Source organism: Rhagoletis pomonella, unplaced genomic scaffold, assembly GCF_013731165.1.
Source record: "Rhagoletis pomonella isolate Grant_MI unplaced genomic scaffold, Rhpom_1.0 Rhpom_scaffold_00008, whole genome shotgun sequence".
Classification (NCBI taxonomy): domain Eukaryota; kingdom Metazoa; phylum Arthropoda; class Insecta; order Diptera; family Tephritidae; genus Rhagoletis; species Rhagoletis pomonella.
In genome coordinates, this window is record NW_023458562.1 from 37,625,285 (window position 1) to 37,642,156 (window position 16,872).

At 35.0% G+C, this 16,872-nt stretch overlaps 5 protein-coding genes across 7 annotated transcripts in view; 3 read left to right on the forward strand and 2 right to left on the reverse strand.

The window, feature by feature from the left end:
- Positions 1-1,525, forward strand: part of LOC118744807 (sterol regulatory element-binding protein cleavage-activating protein) — a 37,520-nt gene extending 35,995 nt beyond the window's left edge. For both annotated transcript variants that reach the window (XM_036478156.1, XM_036478157.1), the window contains one exon: positions 364-1,525. In XM_036478156.1, the coding sequence (XP_036334049.1) occupies positions 364-542 (179 nt within the window). In that variant the 3' untranslated portion in view covers positions 543-1,525. The remainder of the gene's footprint in view (positions 1-363) is intronic.
- Positions 1,526-2,729: 1,204 nt separating this feature from the next.
- LOC118744808 (UPF0587 protein GA18326) lies at positions 2,730-3,778 on the reverse strand. Its single transcript, XM_036478158.1, has 2 exons — positions 3,240-3,778; positions 2,730-3,157 (listed from the first exon to the last, which is right to left on the reverse strand). The coding sequence occupies exons 1-2, from the start codon at positions 3,496-3,498 to the stop codon at positions 2,919-2,921; spliced, it is 498 nt and encodes a 165-aa protein (XP_036334051.1). The 5' UTR covers positions 3,499-3,778; the 3' UTR covers positions 2,730-2,918.
- A 384-nt stretch (positions 3,779-4,162) lies between these two features.
- LOC118744809 (COP9 signalosome complex subunit 9) lies at positions 4,163-4,871 on the forward strand. Its single transcript, XM_036478159.1, has 2 exons — positions 4,163-4,493; positions 4,639-4,871. Exons 1-2 carry the CDS (start codon positions 4,443-4,445, stop codon positions 4,765-4,767), a joined length of 180 nt encoding a protein of 59 aa, XP_036334052.1. The 5' UTR covers positions 4,163-4,442; the 3' UTR covers positions 4,768-4,871.
- A 2,422-nt stretch (positions 4,872-7,293) lies between these two features.
- On the reverse strand, positions 7,294-8,859 carry LOC118745179 (F-box/SPRY domain-containing protein 1). The gene is made up of 4 exons (XM_036478703.1): positions 8,121-8,859; positions 7,778-8,051; positions 7,589-7,679; positions 7,294-7,497 (listed from the first exon to the last, which is right to left on the reverse strand). The coding sequence occupies exons 1-4, from the start codon at positions 8,423-8,425 to the stop codon at positions 7,403-7,405; spliced, it is 765 nt and encodes a 254-aa protein (XP_036334596.1). The 5' UTR covers positions 8,426-8,859; the 3' UTR covers positions 7,294-7,402.
- A 4,313-nt stretch (positions 8,860-13,172) lies between these two features.
- LOC118744810 (probable peroxisomal membrane protein PEX13) lies at positions 13,173-15,416 on the forward strand. Of its 2 annotated transcripts, none has more exons than XM_036478161.1 (4): positions 13,173-13,265; positions 13,365-14,099; positions 14,153-14,379; positions 14,591-15,416. In XM_036478161.1, exons 2-4 carry the CDS (start codon positions 13,462-13,464, stop codon positions 15,079-15,081), a joined length of 1,356 nt encoding a protein of 451 aa, XP_036334054.1. In that variant the 5' UTR covers positions 13,173-13,265; positions 13,365-13,461; the 3' UTR covers positions 15,082-15,416. The 2 variants fall into 2 exon arrangements, with proteins under 2 accessions (XP_036334054.1, XP_036334053.1); XM_036478160.1 differs by having other exon boundaries at positions 13,190-13,265; positions 13,357-14,099.
- The last annotated feature ends 1,456 nt before the right edge of the window (positions 15,417-16,872 follow it).

Here is a 16,872-nt window from a genome sequence, read left to right on the forward strand (position 1 = left end):
TATGAGCGTTGTAAAAAGGGGGAAAAAATCTGTGGTCATTAGCAATAGCCTCCTAAGTCGACTTAAGAAAGAATTGAGTTATATATGCTATCGTATTCTGCAACTACTATTCCATGTATATGTGAAATCCCCATCTCGCCAGCTAGGCTATTTAAAAAGTTATAGACGGACATATTTTGGTTTCCCCATATCGTTGACATTCAGCCCAAATGTTTAAAACGTTTTTTCTCGAATGCAGGTTTTTCGACTTAGGTGGTTATTGCTTATGACCACAGAAAAAATGTGTACTGCAACTTTGTGTTTGAAGTTTTACAGTAAAAAATATACGACACTATTATAGTTATCATTTATCTTTCCTTTCAGGCTCACTTATCGTTTGGGATGTGCGCACTGGTGAACCCGCGCGCGAAGTAAAGCTTGATCATGCGAATTCATTGCTCTGTCCGAAAACTTTAATGCTCGCCGGCGATGCAGTTGTTTGTGATTATGGCAATGAATTGCGTGTCGTGCGTTTTCCTATAGTATCCGATAAGTACAGCTGAATGTGCAAACATCAAATAAACATTATCAATAAACTCTAAATGCGTCAACACATGGTGATGATAGAAGACAAAGGAGCGAAAAAATGATAAATATAGCCTATGTACATATGCATGGATAACGTAAGCTATCTTAACAACTGTGAACGTCCACACCACATACATGCATAATCCGCACCCAATTGCCTAAGGTCCGAGAGGCTGTGAGGGACTAAATAAAGCCTTATGACAACGTCCAGGTCCAAAATGAAAAACAACTATTTAATAAATTTAAGCGCTTCTCATTGATTTTTAGTTGATAGAAGTGGCTCATACCTTTGCTGCAAGAGTGTCGTAATGCAAAAATAAACAAATAAAACTTAATTAAGTATGCAGAAATGATAACAACCTACTTTTCCAGGTTGTGCAAATTGAAGAAAATGTGTATTAATTTTTACCATGGGGGCATAAACTTTAAAGTCGTTTTCCTCGAGTTCTAAATTTTTTTGATTAAGACACTCTTGCAGAAAATGTGCGATATGTAAAGGCATATCATGTGTACCAATATACATATGTATGTATGAAAATTTGTGCATATACATATGGATCTACATACATACATATTTAGAAATGCATCACAAAGGGGTGCTTATTAAGTCCACACATACATGCATATATATTTTTAGTAGATAGATACTGTAACTCATCATTAGCTTAAAAAAAACGTTTTATAACTAATATAACTGTTTGATTAACGCTCGCATTTTATGTAAATTATTTTTTTGATAACATTTCTTTTCGTATTCATTTGAACTGCAAATAACTAAGTTAAGCGGTTAGTTTTATTCAATCTTTATATTTTTACTCGTTTCTTTTTAATACACATCAGTGCCTCGCACTAGCCACTATTTTATTAACTTTTAGTTGAATTTTAATTTTTATAGTTATTGTAGCCTATTGTTAAATGAACTGACAATGTAATTATAAGTACCCATTATACTATCGAATTCGTGTTTTTTACTACTATTAACTTCCCTTTCCTTAGAGTAGGTAAAATGTTTTGTTTTTGCGCACTGGCCGGCGTTTTAGCTGTTTATTTAAATTGCTGTGTTAATTTTAGTTTTAGGTTATATTTGGAATTTATAACAACGAAAAAAGTAAATCTACCCCGTGTTCGTAAATGCATACTGTCGCATTAATGCAAGTAAATACTCTTTAATGCTGAAACCATATTTAATAGAAATGCCCCATTTTTGCAACTAAATTGTAATTCGGCATTAAACCGTGTTTACGCATACTAGACATTTCCAATAATTACATCGTCGATGTTTTTGCAAAACCGCCCATCGCTGTTGTGGCAAAAACGAGATTTAGTAACCCTGAACACCAGGCGTCGTGATTTATGCATAAAAATCGTAAAATCATTATTAAAGCAACATATTTGTAAAATAATAGCTAGAAAAAATGACACCCATCAAGGCAATGCCTTCAAAGGAAAGCCGTTTTTTCGCTCTCCTGGAAAATTTGAGTGCCGTAAGATAGGCGGTTTTTCTATTGGTCGATGGGCGATTTTGCAAAAACATCGACGATATGTTGTTTAGAAATAAAATGAACTACTGCTTTGCAGTAACGCGTTTAAGAGCAACGGGATATATATCGCTAGCTTAGAGTGAAAAGTTGCTGAGTCCACTTTTTATGAAAACTCATATTTTGATACAGGAGGCTAGAGAAATTAAAAATGCATTGTTTCCAAAAGGATAAAGGTACTTGTTTTATTTATTCTCGTTTATGTTCAATGCAAGGAAAATTTGCCAAGTCCAGAAGAAACGCCGAAAATCTGATAAGGCCAAAATAATACGTAATCTTTTTTTAATAAAGATCGAATCCCTTTGATTCATATGGAGTTCGCTTTGCTTTAAAACAGCCAAAATGTTGTATTCAAAATTTTGCGAAATACATGAAGAAATGGGATTTATCAACTTTTCACTCTAAGGAAGCGATGTGTACCTACATACATACAAAAGTGTTCGTATGCGCTAGTGGTGCTTGGTGGGTTTCAGTAGACAAGTCTAAATTGTCATAAAACTTTTGACTTTTGAAAATTTACACACATACTTTCCTCAATGAAATTCCGTAAGTTATATTCGCTGTCAAGTGCTTTTATTAAAAAGATTTGTTTGACCAACACAAAAGATTCAACGCCATCATCGATTTAAATTTTGTAAGACTATAAATTCATTTGGATTTTTATTTAATTTCAGATAAAAAAGTTTACTTCAACAAATGCATCAGATTAAAAAGTATAGAATAAATAATATCTATGCATTTTATAAAAATTAAATTTTCTTGGCAGCTTCTAAGATTAAAACGAGTTCCCAGCTTCTCGTGTGCCGGCGCGCTCTATTTCTTCAATTTTATAAACTGCGACGCGAATTCGTACACACCAATCGACTGCCTATTCTTCTGATCATATTCAACCCAATCATCTTCCGACAGATCAACATCCTCGAATGTTTGCCCATTTTCTGCAGATTTTACTATCCAACCAGCACGTGGTGAAAACTCGACCGGCTCAACACCGCGACAATCGAAGACAACAATAGTTTTGAATTTGTCTGCATCTTCCCGAGTGTAAGGTGCTGAAAGAAATTTAACATCAAAACATTTAAAATTGCCCTCTTCTGCGAAGGTTGTATGCATGCCGGTGTTTGTGCCGCCTACCATTTGTCTTCTCCACTATGTCAATGCTATTCTCCCGACTGCACATTTTGCATTTCATATAGAAATTAAAGCCTTCAGGATTACGTGTATCTGCACCCCCTTGCGAACGCTCCGATTCGGTTATATCGTGCCATTTATCGGATGTTTCGCCGCAATTTGTACATTTCACTTTCACGAAAAATGGATAATCCGGATGATTGGTTTCCAGACTTTCTATATTCTCTAAAGTTGCTGAGATTTGCAGGCCTACACGCACCATATTGAAGTTTTATTATGTTTCTAAGTAATAATAAAAACAAACACCAGTTTTGCAACTTTGACTTTTATTGAAATTTTTTTAGAATTTGATACGTTCAACAGCTGTTTGCTAGCCGTCAGTTGCCGCTTGTCCATTTACGGTATTGCCAAGTGTGCTGCCGTGGTTGATACCCTCTTGCAAAAACCGGAACGCTTAAAAGAATTACCTAATTGACTAACCTCGAATCAATTCATAGCCTCTTGCTGATTGACGCAGCATGCAAATTCTTTAAATTTAATTAACTTAATTTAATTAAATTTAATTTAATTTAATATTCGATTGAAATATTTTCGGTTCAGGCTGCGTTTCTTTATACATTCCGGAAAATCCCATTTTAAAAAATGCAGCCTCGGTATGCACGCCCATTTACACCAGGCGATCAGAAATGACAACAGCTAGTACTTTTTTAGCCTAGATATACACCTAGATTCCACCATGGATATACTCTGTACCGGCACTTCCGACGGTGTTGCCACTCTTAAATAAAAATGATTTTGGAATTTTATAGCAAATAGTTTAGAAAAAAATTAGTTTTAGCTAAATCTTGAAAAATAGCAAACCAAAGAAACAATTCTACACTAAACCCAGGAATAATACCGGTTTTTTACCGTGTCTGATGCTTGATTTGAAATTTGCAGAATCCCATATTCACCAGGCCATCAGCAAGGACAGGCAGCCCATCGCTTTATTTGTTGTCAGCCGAGACACGCACCCTGCATAGGCCATACGCGCGCACTGAACACACCCAGCTGTTTTCGATTGTTTGACATTTTGCTTTGCTCTCTTCGCTAGTGACTTTTTAATTTTGTCGAAAATTGTTTTATTGGTAAAAGTGAGTTTTGCAAGATATTTAATATAAATTAAGGTAAATATTTACCAGTAAAACGGATCCTGTATTACGCGAGATGAAGCCAACGCCGGCTGCTGATGAAATGTTCAGTACGGACATGGAGGAGGTAAGTGTGCACTTTGGTTTAGGCGCTGGAACTAGCCTCCGGCAGATATAAACATTTGCGACAGGCGCATTTAAACGTATGAATGCAACTTTTTTATTACACATTTTGAATAAACTCATACATATATTTGTAATATGCGTTTCAGTCCGGCAGCTCCTCTGGTCTACTCATCGATCTGCCAACTAATGAGAAGCAAGTTCATGCAGACTTCTACAATGATTTTGATGACTTATTTGATGATGATGACGACGCACCAGTAAACGACAGTGAATAAATCTATCATAACATTAATTTTCGGCATTGTATTAATAACTAAATATATATAAGTACATCTACATATGTAACTAATAAAAGAGCATATTTTTATTTGAAGGTCAATTTTGCTTGCATTGTTTTCTTTTTATATTTACATGTTTAGTTTCGCTTAATCTACCATCTACGTTTATTAGTGAAAAGAATATTGAAAGAACGAATCAACTTACGTACTTTTTGGAAGTACACTTAAAATAATTATACATAAATATATACATTTCAAGTCAAATACAATATACAAACTGATTACATGGACTAGTGAAACTTATCAAAATAAAGTGTTATTTTAAAATAATTACATTTATATTTATTCAAAATCGTGGCATTAAAAGTGCAATTCAAATAACAGCCAACCAAATGTATATGTAAAATTTTGAAGCCACATTACAATGTGCACAGGATGTTGTGTGCATGTAAACTAGTGCTTGAATGTGAGTGAAATATCTATAGAAATGTGCGATAAATTTAAGAAATTTTGCTCGCAAATATTATAACTGTAAAAACTGTACTAAATGCACTTTTCGTATATTAATGGCAATTCTATTTTGTAAAAAGCAAATATTTCGGATTTAAAAAGTTATTTAAAAATATAATGTGAATGTGTTTTTTATGTTTTCTAAATTTGATGAACAATTAGGGCTTCGCACATGGCTAAATATTTTTAGGAAAATAAATTTGGTATGCAGTATCCGAACAATGCATGTATGTAAGTAAAACTACTTATCGTTACCTTAATATAGAAAGGCCCTAACTCATATAGTCGTTGAAATGCGAAAAACCGTAACTAACTAAAATTTTTTTTTATTGCTTAAATTGATGTGCGGACTTATAATTCGATGAAATGCATCATAATAAATCAAAAAGAGAAATTTGGATTTTTACTTAAATACGGATTTTTACGGCGACGATGTGAGATAGGGCCTTTCTATATTAAGGTAACGATATATAACATCTACGTTACAAGTATTGCATACGCGTTGTTATTATGTATTTGATTTTTGTTTTTCTCAAGTATATATATAAATTTGGATACGCGCTTTGTATATTACACATTCTGCAAGTTAACTACGGTTTAGTGTTATTACGATTACGATTACACTTTTTATTTTATTTTATTTTTGTTAATGTGTGTTTAAAATTGTTATTTTGCCAAATTCAGCGCCGGTCAATTAAAGAAAGTTTCAAAGTTATATGATAATATTTGAAAGCAGAGTTAAGTCAGTTATGTGTACCTAGTAAGTATGTGTTTATGTACGAAAATTCATTCTCAGATATTTGACTTAATTTTAACATGTGGAAAAAGTATAAAAGTATTCGCTTTTAAAATCTCTGTCTTCAAACATACATAAACAATCCATATGTGCAACCTCCCTAAATATCACTGGATCACGAATTTTAGTTTAGTTTTTGTTCTCCAGACGCCGCTATCCAATTTCTATTTAGAATTGCTCGGTAATTCCGAAAATCGGGTTAATTTGTTTTTCAATGGATACGTTATCGAGATCTTGGCGATATTCAACTTAAAGCAAAAATTGGTTCTTTTTAATCACGTATTACGAACCAATTTAAAAATCGTTATATAAAATACGGCAAATGAAAGATAATGAAATTCTCCATAAACCATATATACAGCACTTTCCGATAGGACTGATAGTTTCTGACAAATTAAATAGTCATTGCAGTCTTTTTTTTTTTTAATGAAAAAACGAAAAAAAAATTAAACTTAAATAGAAGAAAAATTAAAATAATAACAGGTTCTGTGCCAAATTTTTGCATTTGTACTAAAGCCTGTTCTGTTACAAAAAAAAAATCAAGTTACTGATGAAGAAAATCGATGGATAAATAAGAAATAATGAGTGGTCAAATGAAAATGCGCAAGTATTTTTTATATGAAATATGAGTAGCAAAGCGTGTTAAGTCAGGTGTACGTAGAGTCTGAGTAACTTTCTTTCAGGCTAATTTTTCATAAAAAAATCTTTACGTATTATAATTTGACCACTCATTATTTCTTAATTACAAATGCAAAAATTTGGCACAGAACCTGTTATTTTTTACCTCGCTTTTATTAGCTCGGGATGTAACTATGTAATATTGATGCGCCTAAAAGAAGCAGCGATTTCCATTCTCAAGTTACATGCCTGATGACAGTACGAATTGGAATTGCTTTAAACTTCCATTCTTAAAGTAACCTGTTGACAGTGCGAATGGAAGTTTTAATAGCGAGGTTTTAGTTTTTTAAACTATAATTTTATTTAATTTTTCTTCTGTTAAAGTCTGATATTTTTTAAGATTAATTTGTCAGAAACTATAAGCCCTATCGGAAAGTGATGTATATACGGTTTATGGAGAATTGTATTAGCTTTCATATTCATAAGATTGTTGAGTTGGTTCGTAAGATATACGTGATTAAAAGGAACCAATTTTTGCTTTAAGCTGAATAACGGTAAATTGAAAATATCTCAAAAACGTATCCATAGAAAAAAATTAACTTCGGAACCACTGAGCAATTCTACATAGGAATTGGATAGTGGCAGCCATAGAACATTTTTGCTGTAAACCAGTGTATTTAGCCACTCTCATACACTCATATGTCTATTTTAACCATCTAAAGGCGGTCCTAAATACACCATCGATACCTCTGTATTGCCATACACCGCAGACACTGTTGGGTAAAGCTTCTTATCTGGCAGACCTGTAATAACCTCATTTTAAATCAAATTCAAAGAACTTGTATGCTTACTATTTCTAGAATATTTTCTATATTTTAGTAATTGATCACTTACCCTTAAACGCTATACCTAAAAATTCACTGTTCTTTTCGAATGATAAGGTATTGTCGTCACAATCCAGTATGACTCGTATCCGTTCACCCACCTGCATTATTGTAAAAATGTATACGTGTTTAATTTCCTTTTTATATATTCTTACCCGCATTGTATGAATGCATATTATAAATTATCTTACACATATACCTGATATTTGGGTGGGTTATTTAGCAACGGATAGCTTCCCTGCGCGTCACCATTATGCAGTAACATATTTTCCACCAAATTCCATCCCCAACTCTGATCGTCAGAACCCAATAAGGCCACATAACCATGACACTGTAACGCTGCTTCCTTTGTTGATATACCAATTACCGCAACTGTGCCAAGCGGTCCTTCCCAAATCACCTCCCACGAATGACGCCCTTGTCGAAAACCTATTTTTCCACGCGCTGCATCTGTGCTTTGTGCGACGGGATTGCTGTAATTGTATGTGATGTGAAGAATATTTATATAACCCTTTCTTTGCTTTAATAGCAATTTCACTTACCGATGCAATGTAAAACCATTCGGCTTAATATAAACATTACGCGAGCAATCATTTGGGTTCCAAGCGTGATAATAGGCGCGTAATCTTTTTTTGTAAGTCGTTACCGATGCCAATAAGTCTGACTTAAGTGCTTCTTGGGGTAGTTTTCGCAAACAATGCATTCGCCACACGTCTGAGCTTTCATCGTTTAAGAAGTGATACCAGTTCCAGCATACCAGCGCGCAATTCCGCAAATCACGCAAATCCAAATAAGAGAAGATCACCTCTAATACATTATAGTTCATCGCTAGGAATGGGTCAACCATTTTGATTTGTGTCTAATTGCTTCTTGCCTTGATTAATTAACTGTGTCCAACTCGAGATTGTAAAATATTATTCTGAAGCTAGTACGTTAACTTTTTCCAGCTTTTTACAATTGGTGTCGTTTTTTTTCTTGTATCACTAATAATGAATCAAGGTGTCAAGAGTTGTCCAATGCGTATAATTGCGGAAATTCTTCAGTCGGCTGGCTGCTGTACTTGGTAGTAACCCTTCAGAACTTTTGAACGAACTTATCTTCTCTTAAATGTTAAACGTATTTTATGCATCTTCGCTTCGCTATTCACGCTTTCAAGTTTTGTGGATAATTCTTGATAATATTTTCTGGCCGCCTTCATTTATTTGCACAACAATTTTTTACAAAACTTTAACAAAAACTACAATTACAAGCATTGTCAAGCAGGAATGTTCGATTTTTAAGAAAGTATCGATATCATCAATCAATTTAGTTCATTGCATGTAAAATCGATATGGCGATATATCGGGGCTGAACAATATGGATATCGGAGAAATCGATGTGGAAAATCCTAATCCCAATTGAATAGACTATTAGACCTGCCTATCAACTCACCAAATTGTGTTATTTCCATCTTGGATATTTACTGAGGATTAAAATGAAATGCCGGTCGACTGTATTGTTAATGAAGATAGAACAAGACAATAAGGGCCAGTTTTTCAGTGCACGACCGTAGTTTAAACTCAGTTTAAACGCCCGATCTGGCTGGTTTAAACTAACCCTGCAAAAATCGCGACTACTCCATGCATGCGTGTAAAGAGTACTCCCTAAGGATCAAGGAGTACTCCAAAATTAACCACAATTCATATAAAAAATATGGTGCTATTAACATTGCGATGTCCTAGGGCAGGACCATATACTCCATCCCTGCATTACATCAGAGTAGCACAAAACTACTCCAACATATTAACAGTGGCATTGTTGTTATATTTTTTCGTTTGTACACGCTTTTGTTCTTCACTTCTCAAATGCTTTTTCGAAATTAATAAAAACCAAGCCAAAAATTAAAAATTACATGTTGCCTCTGATGGCATTCAAACCCGAACATGCTGTGAGCTAAGAACTAACAGCGAGCATCCCCTGCAAAAATCGCGACTACTCCATGCATGCATGTAAAGAGTACTCCCTAAGGGCCACGGAGTACTCCAAAATTAACCACAATTCTTATAAAAAATATGGTCCAATTAACATTGCGATGTCCTAGGGCAGGACCATATACTCCATCTCTGCATTACATCAGAGTAGCACAAAACTACTCCAACATATTAACAATGACGTTGTTGATTTGATTTTTCGTTTGTACACGCTTTTGTTCTTCATTTCACAGATGCTTTTTCGCAATTAATAAAAACCAAAAACAAAAATAAAAAATTACATGTTGCCTCTTTCGGTATTTGAACCCGAACATGCTGGGAGCTAACAACTAACATCGAGCATCTCTACACGTTCAGCTACAGCCAGACATGAAAATGTGCTTTAAAATGCTCAACTTCAATCACATATCGTTAAAACACGAGCAGTGATCGGGGTAACAATAAAATGGTGCAAAGACACGAGTTGGTCCGCTACAGCATGACAGAGGAGCATTTTTGTAAGTACTCCAAAATACCACAAATAGGTCACATGGTCCAACGATTTTTGCAGGGTCTCTACACGTTCAGCTACAGCCAGACATGCAAATGTGCTTTCAAATGCTCAACTTCAATGACATTTCGTTAAAAGACGAGCAGTGATCGGATAACAAACAATAAACAGGAGCAGTGATCGGGGTAACAATAAAATGGTGCAGAGACACGAGTTGGTCCGATACAGCATGACAGAGGCACACTTTTGTAAGTACTCCAATTTACCACAAATAGACTACATGGTCCAACGATTTTTGCAGGGATGGTCCAACGATTTTTGCAGGGTAAGCACAGCCAATCAAATGTGAGCCAGCTGTTCAATTTAAACTCAGTTTACTTAATCTAAGTTTAAACTGGCACTGAAAAACTGGCCCTAAGTCTAACGGTGGCAACGAGTTAAGAGCCGTATACACCATGTAAGCGGTTTATCAAACTTAAGAGCTAAATAAATCACTCAAGCTGCCGGTTAAACCTAGTTTAGGGCCGATTTCATAATGAAACACTTTAAGTTCCTTTTACAAAAGTTTCCTTTTAGTTAAAGTGGCATTTAAACGTACTTTAAACCAGAAGTGTTTTCATAACACAATGGCAATTGAATAACAAAATATCCATTTAAATGGAAATAAAGTTGGCAATGCTGATCAATGCAAAATTGCATCATCTCATTGTCATAAATATGTAATTAGGTTCGTTCGCGTAGCTGTTAATTGTTCATGTTTAACCAAAACTTACAAGTTTTTGCGTTCGCGTACGCAAAAAACTTGCAAAGTAGGGGAAATTGAGAGAGCAAAGTGACATTTCATTTTGAGGGGAAGCTGCTGGTTTCTGCTGGAACAATTTTTGCCAACAGCAATTTGCCAACAGGAAAACAGCTGATCAAAAACAGCTGGTTGGCATTTACGCAAATCACAAAATTGAATTTGATGGTTTGGAAGTTAAAAATTACAAAATGCGACTAATTAAACTTGTAAGAAATAAGTAGTTATTTGTTTAATCAATAAACTGTGTCGGTATAACACTTTGTGATAACTTTTCGTACGTTTTAAATTTTACACTTTTGAATGTAAACAAAAATTATATCAGCTGTTCGTCTAACTTGCAAGTTTCTGCAAATTTTCTGTTCGCGTACATTTTGGATATTTCTCTCTTGTGAGCGAACAGAAGACATTTCGCCGGAATTTGGCAGTTGGTTGGTTTCTGCTGGAGATTTTAAACGAACGCACCTATTATAACTACGAAAATGACGTACTTATATTTTTTCTTACAAAAGGGAGCTTTGTCATTTAAATTTTCAGTTTGGGTATTTAAGTAAAGGGCACATTTATCTTTAAAGTGGCTATATGTAATCGATCAGCAAAATAAAGAACCCTTTAAATTTTTTGTAGATGAAAAATTAATAGCTCGAACACAATGAAAACGACGAGCTACGGACTACAGCTGTCAAATTATTTTAACACGTACTCTTATGTAGATAATTATTTTGGCGACGACCGGGCTACGCGAGGGCTGTGGTTGTGGCCAGATTAGATCTATTTCTATTTTTCCGGCGACGATAAGGTTCTTCCTCTTCTTTTATGTCAAACTCATACAAATTCATGATGTCGCTGCCGCGTTCAAAAAAATCATGTCGCCATCGACAAAGCGTTTAGATAATGAAGATAACAAACTGGAAGCTGTGGCCCGTAGCTCGTCGTATTCAATGTGTTCAGAACTTAATTCTAACTTAAATATCGATAATGCAAGCAAAGTATCGATGTCTTCGATATATCGACCAGGGAATATCGATTCAAAAAGCGGTTATCACACCATAAAATATCGATATGCAGAATAATCTGGCTGAACAATATCGATATCGAAAAAATCGATGTTGAAAATCCTGCTCCCGATTGAATAGAATATTAGACCTGCCTATCAACTCACCTAATTGTGTTATTTCCATCTTGTATATTTACTGAGGTTAAAACGGCATGCCGGTCGACTTAATCGGCTTGTAAAACTTTTGCGCTAAATTATTCACACAAGTTGCTGATTAAACCTTCTTTAGTATTTTCCCATACACTTTTTGTAGATGAAAAATAAATTTCAACTTAAATGTCGATATTGCGGGTAAATTATCGATGTCTTCGATATATCGACCCTGGAATATCGATTTAAAAAATCGATTATCGTGATATAACCTGCAAATAAATGCTCCCGAAATCTTTCAGAGTATCGGAATTTTTTTTACGATTATTTTAGGAGTATTTAAGGAAAACAATGGGCTTTTTCGAATTGCAATCATTACGTTCCATGATGCAATAATACAAGTTGTTATCAGTTGGCAACTTCTCGCTCTAATTCCGCCATATTGACTACCTTACGTGAAACAGTGTTACTTCTTTCACTATTCTTTGCCCATTAATATAGTTGAATGCTTTTTATTTTTTCTCAGTATACACACTTTGTTTTCTTAAAAAGGTATTTTATCTTATTTTATTTCATTTCATAACGAATACACTATAAAAAAGCAAATTTTGTTAAGGAGAAAATGTGAAATTTTATATTTTTCCCCATATGGGGATTCATTTCTTCCCGCTCGAACAAGCCCAATATGAAGTGGTTGACGAGAACTAGTAAAGAAATTTCTGAACGATTTCTTAAAGAAAATTCTTTAAAAATCCTGATATGCAGGGTATACAAACACAAAAGAGAGTACATTGATATGTATAGGTTCCACCAAAATTGCTTCAAACTCACATATACGCGGATATAGGCGAATACCTAATAGGTTACTAATCGCAGCACTAAAACAACGGCATGCAGATATTCTGATGGTTAATGAATTCAGAACAACCAAACTTTCCGAGTGTTACAACATAAACCTGACTACCAAATCGCCCCACAGGTACCAATTTTGCCCAAAATGTGGTGCATGCTGGAAGCGAGACGTCAAAGCTGGGAAAAACATTCTCTACCTGGGAACCAAGAACAAAAACACGACAATTTTTACAAATAAGATGTCGTGAGATCATATATCGCGAAAAATATGTACATCTGACTGGCAACAGTTTAACTTTAATTAGTTTTGTGACATTTTATGGTAGCTGGCAGCACATTTTTTTAATCTTTCAGTCAACTGTCATCCTACGGACTGTCATTCTGTGCATTTGTTAAAAAGTCCAGTGGTTTTTTAGGCCATTGTTTTTGGTAAAAAATATTTTTATTGTACTACAATCTAGTTTATAAAAAAAAAAAAAAATAAGTTTGACTCGCAAAACAAATAAGTACTGTATGTTAGCTTTTTAGTACGCGAATCAAGAGCATTGATAAAGTCAACGTAGAGGATTTAGCTCAAAGTCCAAGTAGTACGTAAATTGGCTGGCGACCAAAGGGCTCTTAAACCATGGTCGATATCGGTGACAGCGCCAATAACTTCCGAAGCCCGGTGCTGGTTGAACCGAATCTAATACCTCCGTCTGGTATAGCAGCTGGAGCTGGAGTTAGCATGATGGGAGGCACAAGCGACACACAACTACGTACACCCTTCGCTGGTAATGTACGATCATTGCAACCACCACCACTGCCCCAGTCACCTTATGGTGTGACCCCTAGTAGCTACAATGCTAATACCGGTTTTGGCGGATATGGTGGTTATGCGGGTTATAATGGAATCGGCAACGCTATTGGTTCATATGGTGGTTATGGTAGCTTTGGTGGCTTTGGTTCGTATGGAGGTTACGGTGGTGGTTTTGGCAGCGCATACAATCGTTTTGGTATGGGAGGCATTAATCCGATGGATCCTGAGACGCGCTTCATACAATTGGCTGAGGCTAGCTCCCGACCTGCGTTCGAAAGTATTGAATCGCTTGTTTCAGCCATTGGAAACATAGCTGCAATGTTGGATTCTACATTTTTTGCACTCACTAGCTCATTCCGTGCAATATTGGGCGTGGCAGCAAACTTTGGACGCTTGCGTGGTGTATTCGCACAATTTTGGCAGACATTTGCCGTATATCGTGGATTAACATGGATATATAAGAAGTTAGTGTGAATGTTATTTAGGCTGTTTTTACTAAAAATTTCATTCTCCGCAGAATACTTTACTGGCTGCGCTTATCGGAAATGGATCCATCAAGCGAAAAATTCAAGCAAGCTTTTGCTGAGGCTCTAAATGATTCATCACAACAACCAGGCGCCCCTAAGCTACCACGCAAGGGTCAATCACCATGGCCAGTACTGGCTTTTATAAGCTTCATTTTTACAGCACCATATCTAATAATGAGGCTCTTGGGCACAGTAACAAATACTGCACAGGAAGAGGGTATGCATTTGCAATGATTTTATTTTATCTATGTGTATATGTATGTATGTATATATGTGTGTGCGTGTACATATGTATATGTATAGATTTATACGACACATATTGCCCCTAGTAGCAGCCTTATCGCGCAATTTAAACATGTGTTTATAAATATCTTAAAACAACTAGATTAGATACGGCTTATATTTTAATCGTTTTCTACCTTTTGCAGCACGAAATCCAACCAAATGGATGAATCCCATAGAAACAATCGCAATGTATGATTTTCAAGCAAGAAATCCCAGTGAGTTGAGTATAAAATGCAATCAACCACTACTGATTGCACCGAAGGAGATACAGAATACCCTAGGCATGCTAAATACTGGCTGGGCAACTGCCTGTACCGTGGATCGTCAGAGTGTTGGTATAATACCAATAAATTATGTTAAGAGCCCACAACAGTTGCGGGAAGAACAACTGCAACAACAACACATTCAGCAGCAGCTTCCTATGATGAAAAGTACGACGCAGAAAGAACCAAAAATAAACACCGAACCGCAACCGTCGTTAATGGACTTATCAACAGCATCTTTTCGTGCACCGCCCGTAATGCAGCAAAAGGGTAATGTTTTAGATGTGCCAGATTTCGACATCGCACCGCAGCCTGTGGGTCCATTCAGCACAGCTGCGATGTTAGCTGCAAGTGGTAGCAGTGAAGTATAATTTGATGAATTTTAACCCGATTTTACTTTTTGTTATCTTAAGCCAATTCTATATATTTATAAATTGTCAAATAATTCCAGTTTTTTTGTAGTTAGTGTATAATGTATAAGTTAAGTACTGAGAATTGCCAATAATGTATTTGTTTTAACTTAAATGGGTGTTATAAAAAAAGCGAGCAAAATTTTATACACAAGCGAACATTTTTGCTTCATATCTTTAAGTTTTGGTTTGTATAGGTTTTTGGTTTATTTGATATTGCTTTAAGGATTTATTATTGCAAAGCCCTACGAATGAAATAAAAAATATATAGATACATATATACTATAAACTGAAAACTACTTTATGAAAGTGTGTTGTTTTTGAGAAAATTAAAATCAATTGAGAGGGCAGGTAAGAAAACTAAAAAAAAAATATAATTTCAAGTCTTTCCCACGACAGTCGGGTCTACGTAACCGGAACGACCCAGATTTATATTTGGCCAAGGACTGTCACTCCAGCAACACTCCCTAAAAACTCTTTGGGGAGCTTGTATGCTGCTACAACAACAACATAGTTTCAAGTCGTGATTAGTAAAGTATACAATATTATACAGGACTTCACTCAGGGTAACTATTCTGCAATCGTCATTTTCCTGTTGAGACAAGGAGACAGTGAGATTTGAACCAAAAAATGTAAGAAACTTCAAATTGCAGAAAACGCGGTTCAAACTCGCGGAAATTCACCCCCATACATAGTAGATATCGTCGTTTAAAGTACAAAACCGCCTATCAACAAAATGCAAAGCCGCGTATGTGAGGTTGTATAAATAATTTTCTAGATAGTAAAAACACTCATATTTCAAAATGGTTCTCTTTTTTATAAAGCAATCGCATATCTGCCTAGTATATTTCAGGACGAATGGATAAGGATTGAGCCAAGAGCTTGTGTGAGCAAATCCAATTTTTGGCTGCCAATGTCAGTTACGCGATTTTGCAGAATCGCGATACGCGTTTTTGTACTTTAAACGATGATACGCATATCGTCGTTTAAAGTACAAAACCGCGTATCGTGATTCTGCAAAACTTCACATACGCGGCTTTGCATTTTGCTGATACGCGGTTTTGCATTTTGTTGATACGCAGTTTTGCACTTTAAACGACAATATGCATATATATATTAAAACAAAGGTTATTTTTTACTTTTTATAAATCGAAGTCGATATAATAGTACACTTTATTTTTCCAACTCATTTCATTATATGTCAGTTCAATGTTGTCGACGCGTACAAAGTATGCAATTGTGTTGTCTCTTCTTGAAAATTTCATATTTCCATGTTGGTTTAAACATTTAAATTAATTTTCCAATAGCAAATATTGATTTATTTGTTTCTATTGTTTTGCTTTTATTACGCAATATACAACTACTTCCTTTTTATTATTCAAATCTAATTTAAAAATGTTTTAATATATTTGCTGATAAGCTCTGGCAAATCGATCATGTATCCAATTTATTCCCTCCTTTTATGTTTTATGAATCTTTTTTTACTTACTAAAAATGATCAGAAAATATGCCTCATATATTGACGATTATGCTTGGGAAGCAAAAAAGCAAAGAGAATAAATCTATTTTTTTTTTTTTTAAAGAGTTTTAAAAGTGCTTAAAAACATTAAAGCAAAATAAAACGAATCTTGATTAATGGAAATGGTAAAAAGAGTTTGTAGAGATACATAAGCTGTGTTAAGTAGCTTAGGCTCAATCAAGACTTGCAAAGCGAACATAATTTTTTTTTTTAAGGATTCGCTATTACCGCCG

Excerpts from the sequence above, each read along its gene's own strand:
- LOC118744808 (XM_036478158.1), bottom strand. The coding sequence starts at position 3,498 with ATGGTGCGTGTAGGCCTGCAAATCTCAGCAACTTTAGAGAATATAGAA. Across the intron at positions 3,158-3,239 it reads CATAGTGGAGAAGACAAATG|CACCTTACACTCGGGAAGAT; the intron begins GTAGGCGGCACA and ends AATTTCTTTCAG.
- LOC118744809 (XM_036478159.1), top strand. The coding sequence starts at position 4,443 with ATGAAGCCAACGCCGGCTGCTGATGAAATGTTCAGTACGGACATGGAG. Across the intron at positions 4,494-4,638 it reads TCAGTACGGACATGGAGGAG|TCCGGCAGCTCCTCTGGTCT; the intron begins GTAAGTGTGCAC and ends TATGCGTTTCAG.
- LOC118745179 (XM_036478703.1), bottom strand. The coding sequence starts at position 8,425 with ATGGTTGACCCATTCCTAGCGATGAACTATAATGTATTAGAGGTGATC. Across the intron at positions 8,052-8,120 it reads AATGGTTTTACATTGCATCG|CAATCCCGTCGCACAAAGCA; the intron begins GTAAGTGAAATT and ends ATACAATTACAG. Across the intron at positions 7,498-7,588 it reads TTTAGGTATAGCGTTTAAGG|GTCTGCCAGATAAGAAGCTT; the intron begins GTAAGTGATCAA and ends AGGTTATTACAG.
- LOC118744810 (XM_036478161.1), top strand. The coding sequence starts at position 13,462 with ATGGTCGATATCGGTGACAGCGCCAATAACTTCCGAAGCCCGGTGCTG. Across the intron at positions 14,100-14,152 it reads TTAACATGGATATATAAGAA|AATACTTTACTGGCTGCGCT; the intron begins GTTAGTGTGAAT and ends CATTCTCCGCAG. Across the intron at positions 14,380-14,590 it reads AAATACTGCACAGGAAGAGG|CACGAAATCCAACCAAATGG; the intron begins GTATGCATTTGC and ends TACCTTTTGCAG.